Source organism: Oncorhynchus nerka, linkage group LG22 (genome assembly GCF_034236695.1).
Source record: "Oncorhynchus nerka isolate Pitt River linkage group LG22, Oner_Uvic_2.0, whole genome shotgun sequence".
NCBI classification, from domain to species: domain Eukaryota; kingdom Metazoa; phylum Chordata; class Actinopteri; order Salmoniformes; family Salmonidae; genus Oncorhynchus; species Oncorhynchus nerka.
The window spans coordinates 100,335,550-100,356,282 of record NC_088417.1 but is presented as its reverse complement, the minus strand read 5'-3'; the positions used below and the strand labels follow the sequence as shown (position 1 = coordinate 100,356,282).

Here is a 20,733-nt window from a genome sequence, read left to right as displayed (position 1 = left end):
GGTAGTCCTGGGGCATGGTCCTAGGGCTCAGGTCTTCCGAGAGAGAGAAAGAAAGAGAGAAGGAGAGAATTAGAGAACGCACACTTAGATTCACACAGGACACCGAATAGGACAGGAGAAGTACTCCAGATATAACAAACTGACCCTAGCCCCCCGACACATAAACTCAGGCTCAGGTCAGTTGAAACTGGAGCAGCAGTCCCCTCTTTTTCCATGGATAATCCAACTAGGCTCCTAATTTAACAATTGTATTAGTATTTACAAATACAAGTTTGTTATATTTAAGGCACATAAAAGTTCACATGTTCCAGAAGGCATTTCTGCCAAAAGAAAAACATTTTTTTTTTATGTTGAAATGGCGACCCTTTGAAGTAGTGCCTTTCAACATTCACCTAGTTTCCTGAAACAAGTCACATTTAATGTCTCACAGTTGACAGTGCATGTCACAGCAAAAACCAAGCCATGAGGTCGAAGGAATTGTCAGTAGAGCAGGATTGTGTCGAGGCACAGATCTGGAGAAGGGTGCCAAAAACATTTCAAAACACAGCAACACAGTGGCCTCCATTATTCTTAAATGGAAGAAGTTTGGAACCACTAAGAATCTTCCTAGACCTGGCCACTCGGCCAAACTGACCAATCGGGGGAGAAGGGCCTTGGTCGCGGAGGTGACCAAGAAGCCGATTGTCAATCTGATAGTGTTCCAGAGTTTTTCTGTGGAGATGGGAGAACCTTTGAAAAGGATAACCATCTTTGTAGCACTCCACCAATCAGGCCATTATGGTAGAGTGGCCAGATGGAAGCCATTCCTCAGTAAAAGGCACATGACAGCCCGCATGGAGTTTGCCAAAAGGCACCTGAAGGACTCTCAGAACATGAGAAATAAGATTATCTGGTCTGATGAAAACCAAGATTGAACTCTTTGGTCTAAATGCCAAGTATCACATCTGGAGGAAACCTGATACCGTCCCTACGGTGAATCATGGTGGTGTCAGCATCATGCTGTGGGGATGTTTTTCAGCGGCAGGGCGTTGGGAGACTAGTCAGGATCGAGGGAAAGCTGAACGAAGCAAAGTACAGAGAGAGATCCTTGATGAAAACCTGCTCCAGAGCGCTCAGGACCTCAGACTGGGGTGAAAGTTCACCTTCCAACAGGACAACGACCCTAAGCACACAGCCAAGACAACACAGGAGTAACTTCGGGACAAGTCTCTGAATGTCCTTGTGTACCCCAGCCAGAACCCGGACTTGAACCCAATCAAAAATCTCTGGAGATTTCTGAAAATAGCTGTGCAGCGACGCTCCCCATCCAACCTGACAGAGCTTGAGGGGATCTGCAGAGAGGAATGGGAGAAACTCCCCAAATACAGGTGTGCCAAGCTTGTAGCGTCATAACCAAAAAGACTCAAGGCTGTAATCACTGCCAAAGGTGCTTCAACAAATTACTGCGTAAAAAGCCTGAATACTTATGTAAATGTGATATTTCATTTATATATTTTTATGCAAAAATGCAACCTTTTGTTTTGTCATTAATTTTGTGCCGGCCGGTTGTGATTCAGCCCAGGATTGAACCAGGTTTAGTGACACCTCTTGCACTGAAATGCCTTAAACCGCTGCGCCACTTGGGGTTGATGAGGTAAAATAATATTTCATCCATTTTTAGAATACAGCTGTAACGTAACAAAATGTGGGAAAAAAAAGTCAAGGGGTGTGAATACTTTCCGAAAATCGATGTAAAACTTAAAACGTGTCCAAAAACCATGACTCTGGAGTTGTTCAAAGCTTTTTGATTTGATTTGATTATTTTTGACATGTGACACGTGTTAAGACACGTGTCTGAAAAGCACATGTATGACACTTAAACTGCATCCCCACATGTTCATACATGTCTTTTTTGCACTCCATTTTTTTCACCCCCCCCAAAAAAAATTGTAAGGGCACACACACTTAAACTGCATCCCCACGTGTCAGATAGTAACAACATGTTAGTGATTGGCTGAGCGGCTCCCTATTTTCTGCTTGACTGCAGATAGCAGGGGGAATGGAAGGGGAGAGAGATGGATAAAGATACAGAGAGAGAGGGAAATAAAGAGAAAGCTGGAGATAAAGAGAGAACCCTGAATAAAGCAATACGCAATCATGAGGCTTCAAAGCCAAAAGGTACTGAACAATATTAGGAAACGCTACAGATGGAAGGAAGTGTAAGTGTAGAAATATACCAGAAAACAATTAGGTGACAAAAAATGCAATCCCCTTTAGACAACTTCCTGGACAAAACATTAAACCACTTCTCCACTATTTTCTAACAAAGGACAAACAGCAAAACATACATGATCAATTACAAATGTTAGAATCGGCTGTTAAAGACGACCAGAACCCACTGGATTACATTGATTTAACTACAGAACAAAATACAAAACCCTCCAACCCAAAAAGGCCTGTGGTGTTGACAGTATCCTATGAAATTATAAAATATACAGATCACACATTCCAGTTGGCTATACTAAAACTCTGAGAGTCCTTTAGGAGCCTTTTGGCAAACTCCAAGAGGGCTGTCATGTGCCTTTTACTGAGGAGTGGCTTCCTTCTGGCCACTCTACCATAAAGGCCTGATTGGTGGAGTGGTGCAGAGATGGTTGTCCTTCTGGAAGGTTCATCTCCACATAGAAAATTGACCTCTGTCACCTCCCTGACCAATTCCCTTCTTCCCCAGTTGCTCAGTTTTTTCGGGCGGCCAGCTCTAGGAAGAGTCTGCATGTTTCCAAACTTCTTCCATTTAAGAATGATGGAGGCCACTGTCTTGTTGGGAACCTTCAATGCTGCAGACATTTTTGGGTATTCTTCTCCAGATCTGTGCCTCGACTCAATTCTGTCTTGAATCTCTACTGACAATTCATTCGACCTCATGGCTTGGTTTTTGCTCTGGTATGCACTGTCAACTGTGGGACCTTATAAAGACAGATGTGTGCCTTTCCAAATCATGTCCAATCAATTTAATTTACTACAGATGGACTCCAATTCTCACGCCCTGACCTTAGTATTCTTTGTTTTCTTTCTTGTTTTGGTTATAGGTCAGGGTATGATATGGGTGATGTATGTGTTTTTCACTGTCTAGGGGTTTTGTAGGTTTATGGGGCTGTTTACCATCTAGGTGTTTATGTATGTCTATGGTTGCCTAGATTGGTTCTCAATTAGAGGCAGCTGTTTATCGTTGTCTCTGATTGGGAACCATATTTAGGCAGCCATCTACTTTGGGTATTTGGTGGGTTATTGTCTATGCCTAGTTGCCTGGATAGCTTCACGTTCAGTTTGTTGTTTTTTGTAGTTCGTTTAGTGTCCGTCTTCATTAAATATATAACATGTAACATAAATCACGCTGCGCCTTGGTCTCCTCTGTACAACGAACGTGACACCAATCAAGTTATAGAAACATCTGAAGAATGATCAATGGAAACAGGATGCACCTGAGCTCAATTTAGTCTCACAGCAAAGGGTCTGAATACTTATGTAAATACGGTATTTCACTTTTTTATTTTTTATACATTTGCAAAAAAATAAACAGCACATTTTCTAAACCTTTTTTTGCTTTGTCATTATGGGGTATGTTGTGTAGATTTATGAAGAAAAATGTTAGTTTACTCAATTTTATAATAAGGCTGTAAGGTAAAAAAAAAACTGTGGAATAAGTCAAGGGGTTTGAAAACTTTCCGCCTGAACTGACTGTTCTTGGTAGTTAAAATGTTCATGGTGTAACTGCTAAAACATTAATGTACTTCTGTCCAAAAAGCAAGTTCAAATCCCCAAAGCATGTATTTCCACTTCACATCAAGTTGTCCCTGAGACCTGCTATTTTTACATTTAGTGTTGTCAGATAATCAGACAATTATTGACTTGATTCTGGGCAACTTTTTTTTGTTGTTTCAAATTTGCAGAAATATATTCTTATCGTTAAATCTCTGGCCAAATCTGGTGGTGTAGCAGGAAATTCAGGTCATTAGCAACCAAGAGGCTTTGAGTAAAAATCCCACGTGAGTTATAGTCTCAAGTTATGGTCTTTAACACCATAATTCAGCTTTTAAAAACCCATTAACTTTCTCTTCAACCAGTAGCCTGTACAATTACAGCAACTTTTCTTTTTAACAGTGTAGCATTACAGTATTATTATACATTATAGTATTATTATACATTATAGTATTATTATACATTATAGTATTATTATACATTATAGTATTATTATACATTATAGTGTTATTATACATTATAGTGTTATTATACATTATACATTATAGTATTATTATACATTATAGTATTATTATACATTATAGTATTATTATACATTATAGTATTATTATACATTATAGTGTTATTATACATTATACATTATAGTATTATTATACATTATAGTGTTATTATACATTATAGTGTTATTATACATTATAGTGTTATTATACATTATAGTGTTATTATACATTATACATTATAGTATTATTATACATTATAGTATTATTATACATTATAGTATTATTATACATTATAGTATTATTATACATTATAGTATTATTATACATTACAGTATTATTATACATTATAGTATTATTATACATTATAGTATAAAAATATGTCGGAGAGGGAAAAAACACCATAACAAGACTGTTACACACATCACTCTCACGAAACCCCTGACCCTACAATAACCTTTTTTTATTTTGTGTGTATGGATCACGAAGGCTGGTCACCAGCGAAGACAAAAACAAAGGCCTATGCTGGTGGTGTTTGCTGTTTTGTTTTTTCCTTCAGCAGGGTTATCTTCAGGTCTTATATTCAGACACGCTGTCATCTCGTTTGATACGTTTTCTAAAGCGGCACAGATGCGCTTTATTTTAAAGTGGATGTTTGTGTTTGTGCTCTTCAAAAATGAAGTGATTTTCATGTCAATATAGTTAGATGAAGTGATTTTTGTGTCAATATAGTTAGATTAAGGGATTTTCATGTCAATATAGTTAGATGAGGGAATTCCATCAGTTCTCTGTGAAATACCTATTTGATTTATCAATCTACTGATTAAGTATATGTATATACTATATATATATATATATATATATATATATATATATATATATATATATATATATCGCTGAGTGAAAATACCTCCCTGCTTTCCCCAATAACCTTCTTCCATAGAAATACGAAAGAAAGCCATCAGGCAGCTGAAAAGAGAGATTGGCTTCCCAAAATGGCACCCCCATTGCCTTTTATAACGAACTACTTTTGAACAGAGCCCCTATGAGTATGAGCACTATGGGTAGTGCACTTTATAGGACATAGGGGTGCCATTTGGGACAGAGCTTTCCAGATGAACCGTTTGTCTTGAGGTATTACGTGTAAATGCCTTTCTGTTCAGGAAAGTGTTTATTCTCTGAGTCTTTCTGGACACTAAGAGCGTTGCACACATGGATTATTTGCCTTTTTTCCCCATTTCTTTTCAAGCTCTGTCAAGTTGATTGTTGATCATTTGCTACATCTTCAAGTCACTGTAACTAGGCCACTCAGGAACATTCAATGTCGTCTTGGTGAGCAACTGCAGTGTAGATGTGGCCTTCTGTTTGAGGTTATTGTCCTGCTGAAAGGTGAATTCGTTCCTCTAGGATTTTGCCTGTAGTCATAGCTGTATTCTGTTTCCTTTTATCCTAAATAACTCCCTAGTCCTTGCCAATGACAAGCATAGCCATAACATGATGCAGCCACCACCATGCTTGAAAATATGAAGAGTGGTACTCAGTGATGTGTTGGATTTGCCCCAAACATAACACTTTCTATTCAGGACAAAAAATATAATTTCTTTGCCACATTTTTTGTAGTATTAATTAAGTGCCTTGTTGCAAACAGGATACATGTTTTGGAATATTTTTATTCTGTACTGGCTTCCTTTTCACACTGTCAATTAGGTTAGTGTTGTGGAGTAACTACAATGTTGTTGATCCATCCTCAGTTTTCTCCTATCACAGCCATTCAACTCTGTAATCACTTTAATGTCACCATTGGCCTCATGGTGAAAACCCTGAGCGGTTTCCTTCTTCTCCGGCAACTGAGTTAGGAAGGACGCCTGTATCTTTGTAGTGACTGGGTGTACTGATACACCATCCAAAGTCAAATTAATAACTTTACCATGCTCAAAGGGATATTCAATGTCTCCGTTTTAAAAATTGTACACATCTACCAATTGGTACCCATTTTTGCAAGGCCTTGAAAAACCTCCCTGGTCTTTGTGGTTGAACCTGTGCTTGAAATTCACTGCTCAATTGAGGGGCCTTACAGATAATTGTATATGTGTGGGGTACAGAGATGAGTTAGCCATAAAAAAACAATGTTAACCACTATTATTGAACACAGAATGAGTCTTATTATGTGAGTTGTTTAGCACATTTTTACATTTTTAATTTCTTTAGGTGTCAAAAAAAAGGGGTTAAATCTTTATTGACTCAAATTATTTCAGATTTAAATTTCATAAATGTCTACGAACTAAATTCCAACTAGGACGTTATGGGTTTTAACCCAGTGACACAAAATATATTTTGATTAACTATTTTTTTTTATATATCATATTTCTTCTATTTACATATTTTTTTTTTTACCCCTTTTTCTCCCCAATTGGTAGTTACAGTCTTGTCCCATCGCTGCAACTCCCGTACGGACTCGGGAGTGGTGAATGTTGAGAGCCAGTGAAACATGACCCAGTCATGCCACACTGTACAAACCAACGGCACCAATGTGTCGGAGGAAACACTAGCGCCAGGCCTGCCACTGGAGTCGCTAGAGCACGATGGGACAAGGACATCCCGGCCGGCCAAACCATCCCCTAACCCAGACGACGCTGGGACAATTGTGTGCTGGTCGCGGCCGGATGAGACAGAGCCTGGACTCTAACCCAGGATCTCTAGTGGCACAGCTAGCACTGTGATGCAGAGCCTTAGACCTCTGAGACAGAGCCTGGACTCTAACCCAGGATCTCTAGTGGCACAGCTAGTACTGTGTCTTAGACCTCTGAGACAGAGCCTGGACTCTAACCCAGGATCTCTAGTGGCACAGCTAGTACTGTGTCTTAGACCTCTGAGCCAGAGCCTGGACTCTAACCCAGGATCTCTAGTGGCACAGCTAGCACTGTGATGCAGAGCCTTAGACCTCTGAGACAGAGCCTGGACTCTAACCCAGGATCTCTAGTGGCACAGCTAGTACTGTGTCTTAGACCTCTGAGCCACTCGGGAGGCCCAACATTAAATTCATGAGGTAACACAGAAAAATGTGTGAAAAATAAAAGGGTTTGTATCGTTATGAAGCCACTATAGATTATAAAAGGGTTTGTATCGTTATGAAGCCACTATAGATTATAAAAGGGGTTGTATCGTTATGAAGCCACTATAGATTATAAAAGGGGTTGTATCGTTATGAAGCCACTATAGGGGCCACTTAGATTATCGTTATGAAGCCACTATAGATTATAAAAGGCTTTGTATCGTTATGAAGCCACTATAGATTATAAAAGGGGTTGTATCGTTATGAAGCCACTATAGATTATAAAAGGCTTTGTATCGTTATGAAGCCACTATAGATTATAAAAGGCTTTGTATCGTTATGAAGCCACTATAGATTATAAAAGGCTTTGTATCGTTATGAAGCCACTATAGATTATGATCTACAGATTACTGTCAAGGACAATTGAAAATATGGTTTTCCTCAGTTATATTAATTAAATTGAACACATTTGTTTTTGTATTTTTCTTTCTAAAATGAAGACAAGATGGCCTTTATGTTATAATACAGAAGAAACGTGTGTATTGGAGCTCAAGACATGAACATTATATGGCTAAATAAGCAGAGAGAGGAGGAAATATAATGAATGTAGCCTAGACTGTACTGTTCAGCACACACACAACCTACAACATACTTCACGGTGGTGCTCAGTTCAACACCCAATTCATGCAGTTGTCTTGTCCAGATTGATCTACCCTCCTCTTCTCCTTCTCATCCCCCCTCTCTCCCTGCCCTGCACTTCTCTCTCTTTCTTCTCTCTGCTCTCTTCTCTCTGCTCTCTCTCTCTCTCTCTCTCTCTGCTCGCTCTCTCTCTCTCTCTCTCTCTCTCTCTCTCTCTTCTCTCTCTCTCTCTCTCTCCTCTCTGCTCTCTCTCTTTCTTTCTTTCTTTCTTTCTTTCTTTCTTTCTTTCTTTCTTTCTTTCTTTCTCTCTCTCTGCCTCTCTCTCTCTCTCTCTCTTCTCTCTCTCTCTCTCTCTTCTCTCTCTCTCTCTCTCTCTCTCTCTCTCTCTCTCTCTCTCTTTCTCTCTCTGTCTCACACACACACACCCTCACCTTCCATTAAAAACATATTCTTCCTGGAGCTTGGTTATAGACTATGACAAACTCCACAGAGCTGTATTGTCTAGCAGCCCTCCAGCCATAGTGGTAGTGGGGGGTCGTGACAAGAGGAAATGATTCCCTCTGTCTTCCACTGTATCCATGTAATGTTTCTGAGATGTCCTCTTGTATTAATCGAGAGGAGGTGGAGGGTCATTTTTATCAAGCTGACACACACGCCGTTGTATAGCAGGTTCACTAATTCATTGTATCTATGATAGAAGGCCTTCCCAACGACCCCTTCATCATCCACCGAAAACCAAGTATAATGGACCCTATTCCCTATATATAGTGCACTACTTTAGACCAGGAATAGGGTGGCCTTTGGGACACAAGTCATGTAAAGTGGTTGAATCAATCAAAATTGCTGAGGGAATAGGTAGTGCTACGCCCGGGGGCGCAACTTTGGTTTTACAAGTGGGGGGGGGTCATATGATTTATTTGTTTCTTTATATATAAACTCAGCAAAAAAAAGAAAGTTGTTTCACTGTCAACTGCGTTTATTTTCAGCAAACGTAACGTGTGTAAATATTTATATAAACGTTCAGATTCAACAACAAGTTCCACAGACATGTGACTAACAGAAATGGAATAATGTATCCCTGAACAAACGGGGGGTCAAAATCAAAAGTAACAGTCAGTATCTGGTGTGGCCACCAGCTGCATTAAGTACTGCAGTGCATCTCCTCCTCATGGACTGCACCAGATTTGCCAGTTCTTGCTGTGAGATGTTACCCCACTCTTCCACCAAGGCACCTGCTAGTTCCCGGACATTTCTGGGGGGGAATGGCAGGAACTAATGGGGATCCATAATAAACCCCAGGAAGAGTAGCTGCTGCCTTGACTGGAACTAATGGGGATCCATAATAAACCCCAGGAAGAGTAGCTGCTGCCTTGACTGGAACTAATGGGGATCCATAATAAACCCCAGGAAGAGTAGCTACTGCCTTGACTGGAACTAATGGGGATCCATAATAAACCCCAGGAAGAGTAGCTGCTGCCTTGGCTGGAACTAATGGGGATCCATAATAAACCCCAGGAAGAGTAGCTACTGCCTTGACTGGAACTAATGGGGATCCATAATAAACCCCAGGAAGAGTAGATGCTGCCTTGGCTGGAACTAATGGGGATCCATAAGAAACCCCAGGAAGAGTAGCTGCTGCCTTGGCAGGAACTAATGGGGATCCATAATAAACCCCAGGAAGAGTAGCTACTGCCTTGACTGGAACGAATGGGGATCCATAATAAACCCCAGGAAGAGTAGCTGCTGCCTTGACTGGAACTAATGGGGATCCATAATAAACCCCAGGAAGAGTAGCTGCTGCCTTGACTGGAACTAATGGGGATCCATAAGAAACCCCAGGAAGAGTAGCTACTGCCTTGACTGGAACGAATGGGGATCCATAATAAACCCCAGGAAGAGTAGCTACTGCCTTGACTGGAACTAATGGGGATCCATAATAAACCCCAGGAAGAGTAGCTACTGCCTTGACTGGAACTAATGGGGATCCATAATAAACCCCAGGAAGAGTAGCTGCTGCCTTGACTGGAACGAATGGGGATCCATAATAAACCCCAGGAAGAGTAGCTACTGCCTGAACTAATGGGGATCCATAATAAACCCCAGGAAGAGTAGCTGCTGCCTTGGCTGGAACTAATGGGGATCCATAATAAACCCCAGGAAGAGTAGCTGCTGCCTGGGCAGGAACGAATGGGGATCCATAATAAACCCCAGGAAGAGTAGCTACTGCCTGAACTAATGGGGATCCATAATAAACCCCAGGAAGAGTAGCTGCTGCCTTGACTGGAACTAATGGGGATCCATAATAAACCCCAGGAAGAGTAGCTGCTGCCTTGGCAGGAACTAATGGGGATCCATAATAAACCCCAGGAAGAGTAGCTACTGCCTTGACTGGAACTAATGGGGATCCATAATAAACCCCAGGAAGAGTAGCTACTGCCTTGACAGGAACTAATGGGGATCCATAATAAACCCCAGGAAGAGTAGCTACTGCCTTGGCAGGAACTAATGGGGATCCATAATAAACCCCAGGAAGAGTAGCTACTGCCTGGGCTGGAACGAATGGGGATCCATAATAAATACAAAATACAAACAAAAAAATGCAGGGTTGCTGCTGATTTTAATATTATATAACTTGTAATCAAAGACTAAAAAATAAAAAAAAGACTTATACACATTTTTAAGAGCACAGATATGCACTAGTTTAAAATGAACAATGGGTGGCTGTACGGTACCAAATTCACTTGAACGGTATTTGTTATTAGAGTGTTTATTTCTTGCCCGTGAAATGAGCCATGAAAATGATTGAAAACAAGGCCGAAGTTGGCATTTGGCCTGGCAGCAAAGTGGGCACACACACAATGCACGCAGGAACACACACACACACACGCACGCATGCGCGCGCACGCACGCACGCACGCACGCACGCACGCACGCACGCACACACACACACACACACACACACACACACACACACACACACAGGAACACACACACACGCGCACCAGGAGACCAAAAAGTGTCCATATTGCAATTGCAGCAGGCTGTATAAACTGTCCAACCCTCTCCAGCATCAACAGGCTGTATAAACTGTCCAACCCTCTCCAGCATCAACAGGCTGTATAAACTGTCCAACCCTCTCCAGCATCAACAGGCTGTATACACTGTCCAACCCTCTCCAGCATCAACAGGCTGTATACACTGTCAGGCTGTATACACTGTCCAACCCTCTCCAGCATCAACAGGTTGTATAAACTGTCCAACCCTCTCCAGCATCAACAGGCTGTATAAACTGTCCAACCCTCTCCAGCATCAACAGGCTGTATAAACTGTCCAACCCTCTCCAGCATCAACAGGCTGTATAAACTGTCCAACCCTCTCCAGCATCAACAGGCTGTATACACTGTCCAACCCTCTCCAGCATCAACAGGCTGTCCAATCCAGCATCAACACACTGTCCAACCCTCTCCAGCATCAACAGGCTGTATACACTGTCCAACCCTCTCCAGCATCAACAGGCTGTATACACTGTCCAACCCTCTCCAGCATCAACAGGCTGTATAAACTGTCCAACCCTCTCCAGCATCAACAGGCTGTATAAACTGTCCAACCCTCTCCAGCATCAACAGGCTGTATAAACTGTCCAAGCAGGCTGTATAAACCCTCTTCCAGCATCAACAGGCTGTATAAACTGTCCAACCCTCTCCAGCATCAACAGGCTGTATAAACTGTCCAACCCTCTCCAGCATCAACAGGCTGTATACACTGTCCAACCCTCTCCAGCATCAACAGGCTGTATAAACTGTCCAACCCTCTCCAGCATCAACAGGCTGTATAAACTGTCCAACCCTCTCCAGCATCAACAGGCTGTATAAACTGTCCAACCTCTCCAGCATCAACTGTCCAACCCTCTCCAGCATCAACAGGTTGTATAAACTGTCCAACCCTCTCCAGCATCAACAGGCTGTTAAACTGTCCAACCCCTCCAGCATCAACAGCATCAGCATCAACAGGCTGTATAAACTGTCCAACCCTCTCCAGCATCAACAGGCTGTATAAACTGTCCAACCCTCTCCAGCATCAACAGGCTGTATAAACTGTCCAACCCTCTCCAGCATCAACAGGCTGTATAAACTGTCCAACCCTCTCCAGCATCAACAGGCTGTATAAACTGTCCAACCCTCTCCAGCATCAACAGGCTGTATAAACTGTCCAACCCTCTCCAGCATCAACAGGCTGTATCCAGCATCAACTGTCCAACCCTCTCCAGCATCAACAGGCTGTATAAACTGTCCAACCCTCTCCAGCATCAACAGGTATAAACTGTCCAACCCTCTCCAGCATCAACAGGCTGTTAAACTGACCAACCCTCTCCAGCATGAACAGGCTGTTAAACTGTCCAACCCTCTCCAGCATCAGCAGGCTGTATAAACTGACCAACCCTCTCCAGCATCAGCAGGCTGTATACACTGTCCAACCCTCTCCAGCATCAACAGGCTGTTAAACTGTCCAACCCTCTCCAGCATCAGCAGGCTGTATAAACTGACAAACCCTCTCCAGCATCAGCAGGCTGTATAAACTGTCCAACCCTCTCCAGCATCAGCAGGCTGTATAAACTGTCCAACCCTCTCCAGCATCAACAGGCTGTATAAACTGTCCAACCCTCTCCAGCATCATCTGGACTTTTCGTACAGGGAGGTAAAACACAGGGTGCTCCTGTTAGCATGTGTTTAATGTGAACCAGGCTGAGGCTCATTAGCCCTCACTAACCCAAAATACAGCTAATCAACGAGAGAGAGGCATGGTGGGGAGAGAGAGAGAGAGACTGGTCTGAAATAGCACTGGGACACGGATGAATGGAGATGGATGCCGGTCAATGGTACTGTCCACTTTGTTTGTTGTGTAGTGCCCTATATAGGAAACCATTTGGGATGGAGCCATTCTTCTTCTTGCTCAGTGGATGATGGAAGGGTCATCAGGAAAGCCATCTGTCTGTGTCTCTCCACAGATCAACCTATAAACATGTTCACTTACTACACACGTTCTTTCTACATGACCATACATTATAATATGTCAGACGGGGCTTGGGCTGGAGTGAGGAGGCTTGGGCTGGAGGGAAGAGGCTTGGGCTGGAGGGAAGAGGCTTGGGCTGGAGTGAGGAGGCTTGGGCTGGAGTGAGGAGGCTTGGGCTGGAGGGAAGAGGCTTGGGCTGGAGGGAAGAGACTTGGGCTGGAGTGAGGAGGCTTGGGCTGGAGGGAAGAGGCTTGGGCTGGAGTGAGGAGGCTTGGGCTGGAGGGAAGAGGCTTGGGCTGGAGGGAAGAGGCTTGGGCTGGAGGGAGGAGGCTTGGGCTGGAGGGAGGAGGCTTGGACTGGAGGGAAGAGGCTTGGGCTGGAGGGAAGAGGCTTGGGCTGGAGTGAGGAGGCTTGGGCTGGAGGGAAGAGGCTTGGGCTGGAGGGAAGAGGCTTGGGCTGGAGGGAGGAGGCTTGGGCTGGAGGGAGGAGGCTTGGACTGGAGGGAGGAGGCTTGGACTGGAGGGAAGAGGCTTGGGCTGGAGGGAAGAGGCTTGGGCTGGAGGGAGGAGGCTTGGGCTGGAGGGAGGAGGCTTGGACTGGAGGGAAGAGGCTTGGGCTGGAGGGAGGAGGCTTGGGCTGGAGGGAAGAGGCTTGGACTGGAGGGAAGAGGCTTGGGCTGGAGGGAAGAGGCTTGGGCTGGAGGGAGGAGGCTTGGGCTGGAGGGAGGAGGCTTGGGCTGGAGGGAGGAGGCTTGGGCTGGAGGGAAGAGGCTTGGGCTGGAGGGATGAGGCTTGGGCTGGAGGGAAGAGGCTTGGACTGGAGGGAACCGTAGGGGGTGGTGGGGGGGGTATATCAGACGGGGCTTGGCTGGAGGGAACGTGGGGGTGGTGGGGGTATATCAGACGGGGCTTGGGCTGGAGGGCAGAGGCTTGGGCTGGAGGGAAGAGGCTTGGGCTGGAGGGAAGAGGCTTGGGCTGGAGGGAGGAGGCTTGGGCTGGAGGGAGGAGGCTTGGGCTGGAGTGAGGAGGCTTGGACTGGAGGGAAGAGGCTTGGGCTGGAGGGAGGAGGCTTGGGCTGGAGTGAGGAGGCTTGGACTGGAGGGAACCGTAGGGGGTGGTGGGGGGTATATCAGACGGGGCTTGGCTGGAGGGAACGTGGGGGTGGTGGGGGTATATCAGACGGGGCTTGGTTGGAGGGAACCATAGGGGAGGTGGGGGGTATATCAGACGGGGCTTGGGATGGAGGGAACGTGGGGGTGGTGGGGGGTATATCAGACGGGGCTTGGCTGGAGGGAACGTGGGGGTGGTGGGGGGTATATCAGACGGGGCTTGGCTGGAGGGAAGAGGCTTGGGCTGGAGGGAACGTGGGGGTGGTGGGGGTTATATCAGACGGGGCTTGGCTGGAGGGAACATGGGGGTGGTAGGAGCTATATCAGACGGGGCTTGGCTGGAGGGAACGTGGGGGTGGTGGGGGGTATATCAGACGGGGCTTGGCTGGAAGGAACGTGGGGGTGGTGGGGGTATATCAGACGGGGCTTGGCTGGAGGGAACGTGGGGGTGGTGGGGGTATATCAGGTGGGGCTTGAGATGGAGGGAACGTGGGGGTGGTGGGGGGTATATCAGGTGGGGCTTGGGCTAGAGGGAACGTGGGGGTGGTGGGGGGTATATCAGGTGGGGCTTGGGCTAGAGGGAATGTGGGGGTGGTGGGGGGTATATCAGGTGGGGCTTGGGCTAGAGGGAACGTGGGGGTGGTGGGGGTATATCAGACGGGGCTTGGGCTGGAGGGAACCGTAGGGGGTGGCGGGGGTATATCAGGTTGTGCTTGGTTGGAGGGAACGTGGGGGTGGTGGGGGGTGCCGAGGTATTCCTCTAGTAATGATGTGTGTCTAATGAACCCTTTAACTGAACCAGAGACTGTTAAACTACCTGGAGCATGGAGAACAGAGGCAGATATTTACTGACTGTCTTCAATGGCACCCTAAGCCTTATATAGTGCACTACATTTAGCCAGGGCCCATAGGGCTCTGTTCAAAAGTAGTGCAATATATTGGGAATAGTGTGGGAATAGTGTGCCTTTCCAGATGCAGCCCCATGACCAGTAACTGACTATATTCTGTTTTGAGAGTAACATGTAAACTTAACAAGACATGGCACCTGTAAACTTAACAAGACATGGCACCTGTAGACTTAACAAGACATGGCACCTGTAAACTTAACAAGACATGGCACCTGTAGACTTAACAAGACATGGCACCTGTAAACTTAACAAGACATGGCACCTGTAGACTTAACAAGACATGGCACCTGTAGACTTAACAAGACATGGCACATGTAAACTTAACAAGACATGGCACCTGTAGACTTAACAAGACATGGCACCTGTAGACTTAACAAGACATGGCACCTGTAGACTTAACAAGACATGGCACCTGTAGACTTAACAAGACATGGCACCTGTAGACTTAACAAGACATGGCACCTGTAGACTTAACAAGACATGGCACATGTAAACTTAACAAGACATGGCACATGTAGACTTAACAAGACATGGCACATGTAAACTTAACAAGACATGGCACCTGTAGACTTAACAAGACATGGCACATGTAAACTTAACAAGACATGGCACATGTAGACTTAACAAGACAGCATTCATGTAGACTTAACAAGACAGGGTACATGTAGATTTCTCTCAACGTGTCTGTAAGTGCAGTGATTCATGCTCTATAAATACACTTCTTTCTGTACTTTAGTATCACCCTTTGCGCCCTTCGTTGCCGTACACGTTGTCTATCGGCTTTAACCAATGGCTTGAAAATCTTTGCAGATGGCAGGTCTGAAAAATGGACTTTCTCTCTCTGCGGCGCTTTAAACACCCGAAAAATGTAAAATGGATTAAGCCTTTGACAGCAACCCCCCCTCTACCCTCTTTGTCTCCGTCCCAAATGGTACTCTATTCTCTACATAGTGCTATATGGGTCATGGTCAAACGTATTGCCCTATGTATAATAGGGTGAGATTTAGGGCTCGGCCTTCCTTCCCCCTTCCCCACAGAGAAGGCTTGGCTAATGGGGCTACTCCCATAGAATGATGTGTGGGGTTTCAGTGCAGTGGAGCGGTCTAGCCGTGTATCCAAAATTAAATACTATCCCCCCACGTACATAGTTCACTATGGGCCCTGGTCTAAAGTAGTGCACTATATAAGGAATAGGGTTCCATAGGGCCCTGGTCTAAAGTAGTGCACTATATAGGGAATAGGGTTCTATAGGGATCTGGTCTAAAGTAGTGCACTATATAGGGTTCCATAGGGCTCTGGTCTAAAATAGTGCACTATATAGGGAATAGGGTTCCATAGGGCTCAGGTCTAAAGTAGTGCACTATATAGAGAATAGGGTTCCATAGGGCTCTGGTCTAAAGTAGTGCATTATATAGGGAATAGGGTGCCGTTTAGGATGCAAGTCTAGCACTCTGGCAGCTGTAGCAGAGTATTGACGTACTGTACAAGACAAAGCTTTTAAAGAATATCCACAGGATGACCCCCCCCTGACCTTAAATAATATCCACAGGATGACCCCCCTGACCTTAAATAATATCCACAGGATGACCCCCCTGACCTTAAATAATATCCACAGGATGACCCCCCTGACCCCTGACCTTAAAGAATTTCAGTACCAGGTGGCCTTCATTGAAAATAAGAATTTGTTCTTAACTGACTTGCCGAGTTAAATAAAGATACAATTAAATACATATTTAAAAAATCCACAGGATGACCCCCTGACCCTTGACCTTTATCTAGAAGGCGTTTGGACAGATACATCAGATTTATCCGAGCTTAATGAAAGGCAATATCTTCCCATAATAAGTAGATGTGTCTGTTGTCGGCCCGTTGAAAATCTCAACTTCATTCAACACATAGATCCTAAAAGAGTTGCCAAGTAGTTTTCAGAGATATTTTCTATGAAGACAGTGTCCACTGTTCTTAACAGGGTTAGTTTGGCCGTAACACTGATTCCCTGGTGACGATGTGTGTTAGGCTGTGAGGCTGGTGTGTGTGTGTATGACATTGCCCAGTGTGTGTGACATGGGCTGGTGTGTATAACCAGTGTGTGTGTGTGTGTGTGTGTGTGTGTGTGTGTGTGTGTGTGTGTGTGTGTGTGTGTGTTGTGTGACAGGACTATTTCTGCATCAGAGCATTATCAGAGGTGAGAAAAATATATGAGCTCCCTGCCTCTGTCCTACAGAGGGAAACTAACTAGCACAGCACAGCACACCATTTAGAAATATAACTTCTCGCCCAACGTCAACAAAACTAAGGAGCTGATCGTGGACTTCAGGAGACAGCAGAGGGAGCATCGACCAGGCTACAGTAGAGAAGGTGGAAAGCTTCAAGTTCCTCGGCGTACACTTCACTGACAATCTGAAATGGTTCCACCCCCCACAGACAGTGTGGTGAAGAAGGTGCAACATCACCTCATCAACCTCAGGAAGCTCAAGAAATGTGTCTTGGCCCCTAAGACCCTCACAAACTTTTACAGATGCACCATTGAGAGCATCCTGTCGGACTGTATCACACCGCCTGGTACTGTAACCGCAGGGTTCTCTAGAGGGTGGTGCGGTCTGCCCCGCGCATCACCCGGGGCAAACCACCTGCCCTCCAGTACACCTACAGCACCCGATGTCACAGGAAGGCCATAAAGATCATCAAGGACAACAACCACCCCGAACCACTGCCTGTTCACCCCGCTATCATCCAGAAGGCGAGGTCAGTACAGGTGCATCAAAGCTGGGAACCGAGAGACTGAACAACAGCTTCTATCTCAAGGCCATCAGACTGTTAAACAGCCATAACTATCCGGTTACCACCCAGTTACTCAACCCTGCACCTTAGAGGCTGCACCATCGAGTTACTCAACCCTGCACCTTAGAGGCTGCTGCCCTATATACATAGACATGGAATCGCTGGTCACTTTAATAATGGAACATTAGTCACGTTAATAATGTTTCCATACTGCAAAAAATATGTGTATGTGACCAAATAAAATGTGATTTGATTTGATAGACAATGGGTACTGTCATGGGCTGATTCGTAGTGAGTCTAACCGCAGTGTTCAGAGATCCCAGTGTTGATAGATTCCCGCTACCCATGTCTCCTCTACAGGGATAAAATATAAAATATGTTGGTTATGGTTAGGCCATGTTAGGACAATTTGTTAGGCCATTTATCCCTGACCGATACCATGTGTTGACACAGTAATGCATTGATGTCAAACAAACATGATGGCATGGCTCTCTGAACGTGTCCGATCTCCTCACTTGAACATCCATGACTTCAGATCCATCCATGTCACAAACATACAACGCTATAACCTCCGCCAAAAATGAAGATACTTACCTGTACACATTCTGTCTCTGTCTCTGTCTCTGTCTCTCTCTCTCTCTGTTTATGTCTCTCTCTCTCTCTCTGTCCTCTGTCTCTCTCTCTCTCTGTCTCTCTCTCTCTCTCTCTCTGCTCTCTCTCTCTCTGTCCTCTGTCTCTCTCTCTCTCTCTCTCTCTCTCTCTCTCTCTCTCTTCTCTCTCTCTCTCTGTCTCTCTCTCTCTGTCTCTCTCTCTCTGTCTGTCTGTCTGTCTGTCTGTCTCTGTCTCTCTCTCTCTCTCTGTCTCTCTCTCTCTGTCTCTCTCTCTCTCTCTCTGCTTCTGTATGACACTTCTACTGCACTGTAATGATCTATCTATAACTGAGAGTACTGATTCCCTTTTCTTGTCTGTGATCTTCTTTTCTTCACGGTCTTCTTTCCTTTTCTTATCATTCCATTGGTCATGCTCCTGTTTTTTTTATTAAATCCCTCCCACCTTCCTTCCTGCCCTTCTTCCTTCCTTCCTTCCTTCCTTCCTTCCTTCCTTCCTTCCTTCCTTCCTTCCTTCCTTCCTTCCTTCCTTCCTTCCTTCCTTCCTTCCTTCCTTCCTTCCTTCCTTCCTTCCTTCCTTCCTTCCTTCCTTCCTTCCTTACTTACTTACTTATTTCCTTCCTTCCTTCCTACCTCCCTCCCTACCTCCCTTCCTACCTCTCTCCCTCCCACCTTCCTTCCTTCCTACCTCCCTTCCTCCTTCTCTCTGACCTCCCTCCCTCCCTCCTTCCTAAATAACTAACATACCTACCTAAAACCAGTAGCCAGCCCAACACCAGCTCCTCAGGTCCCTAGCCCTGAGTCCCCAACTTCTCTGACTTACTCCTCTCCTCCCCCACCAGTTGTCCCCAGCTCAGGTGTCCTCCTCCCCTCTGCTCCCCGTGACGTGGCCCCTGTCCTAGTGTCCAGCCGTTTTGTCCGCCTCAGCTGGCGCCCCCCGCAGGAGACCAGAGGAACTGTCCAGACTTACGGCATCTACTACTCCCAGGACACAGTCAACAGGTACTGTTAAATACTACACAGTCAACAGGTACTGATAAATACTAAACAGTCAACAGGTACTGTTAAATACTACACAGTCAACAGGTACTAATAAATACTACACAGTCAACAGGTACTGATAAATACTATACAGTCAACAGGTACTGATAAATACTACACAGTCAACAGGTACTGATAAATACTACACAGTCAACAGGTACTGATAAATACTACACAGTCAACAGGTACTGTTAAATACTACTGGGTCAGCAGGTTAAATACTACACGGTCAACAGGTACTGATAAATACTACACGGTCAACAGGTACTGTTAAATACTACACAGTCAACAGGAACTGTTAAATACCAGACAGTCAACAGGTACTGTTAAATACTACACAGTCAACAGGTACTGTTAAATACTACACAGTCAACAGGTACTGTTAAATACTACTGGGTCAACAGGTACTGTTAAATACTACTGGGTCAACAGGTACTGTTAAATACTACACAGTCAACAGGTACTGTTAAATACTACTGGATCAGCAGGTTAAATACTACACGGTCAACAGGTACTGTTAAATACTACACAGTCAACAGGTACTGTTAAATACTACACAGTCAACAGGTACTGTTAAATACTACTGGGTCAGCAGGTTAAATACCAAACGGTCAACAGGTACTGTTAAATACTACACAGTCAACAGGTACTGTTAAATACTACTGGGTCAACAGGTACTGTTAAATACTACTGGGTCAGCAGGTACTGTTAAATACTACACAGTCAACAGGTACTGATAAATACTACACGGTCAACAGGTACTGTTAAATACTACACGGTCAACAGGTACTGTTAAATACTACACGGTCAACAGGTACTGATAAATACTACACTGTCAACAGGTACTGTTAAAAACTACACAGTCAACAGGTACTGTTAAATACTACTGGGTCAGCAGGTACTGTTAAATACTACACGGTCAACAGGTACTGTTAAATACTACACGGTCAACAGGTACTGTTAAATACTACTGGGTCAGCAGGTTAAATACTACACGGTCAACAGGTACTGTTAAATACTACACAGTCAACAGGTACTGTTAAATACTACACGGTCAACAGGTACTGATAAATACTACACAGTCAACAGGTACTGATAAATACTACATGGTCAACAGGTACTGTTAAATACTACTGGGTCAGCAGGTACTGTTAAATACTACTGGGTCAACAGGTTAAATACTACACGGTCAACAGGTACTGTTAAATACTACTGGGTCAACAGGTTAAATACTACACAGTCAACAGGTACTGTTAAATACTACTGGGTCAACAGGTTAAATACTACACGGTCAACAGGTACTGTTAAATACTACTGGGTCAACAGGTTAAATACTACACAGTCAGCAGGT

The 20,733-nt window shown here is 44.6% G+C and overlaps 1 protein-coding gene across 1 annotated transcript in view; it reads left to right on the top strand.

The window, feature by feature from the left end:
* Nucleotides 1–20,733, top strand: part of dcc (DCC netrin 1 receptor) — a 675,496-nt gene that overhangs the window by 409,493 nt on the left and 245,270 nt on the right. Inside the window, exon 8 of the mRNA XM_065007657.1 lies at nt 19,184–19,343. Within this exon, the coding sequence (XP_064863729.1) occupies nt 19,184–19,343 (160 nt within the window). The remainder of the gene's footprint in view (nt 1–19,183; nt 19,344–20,733) is intronic.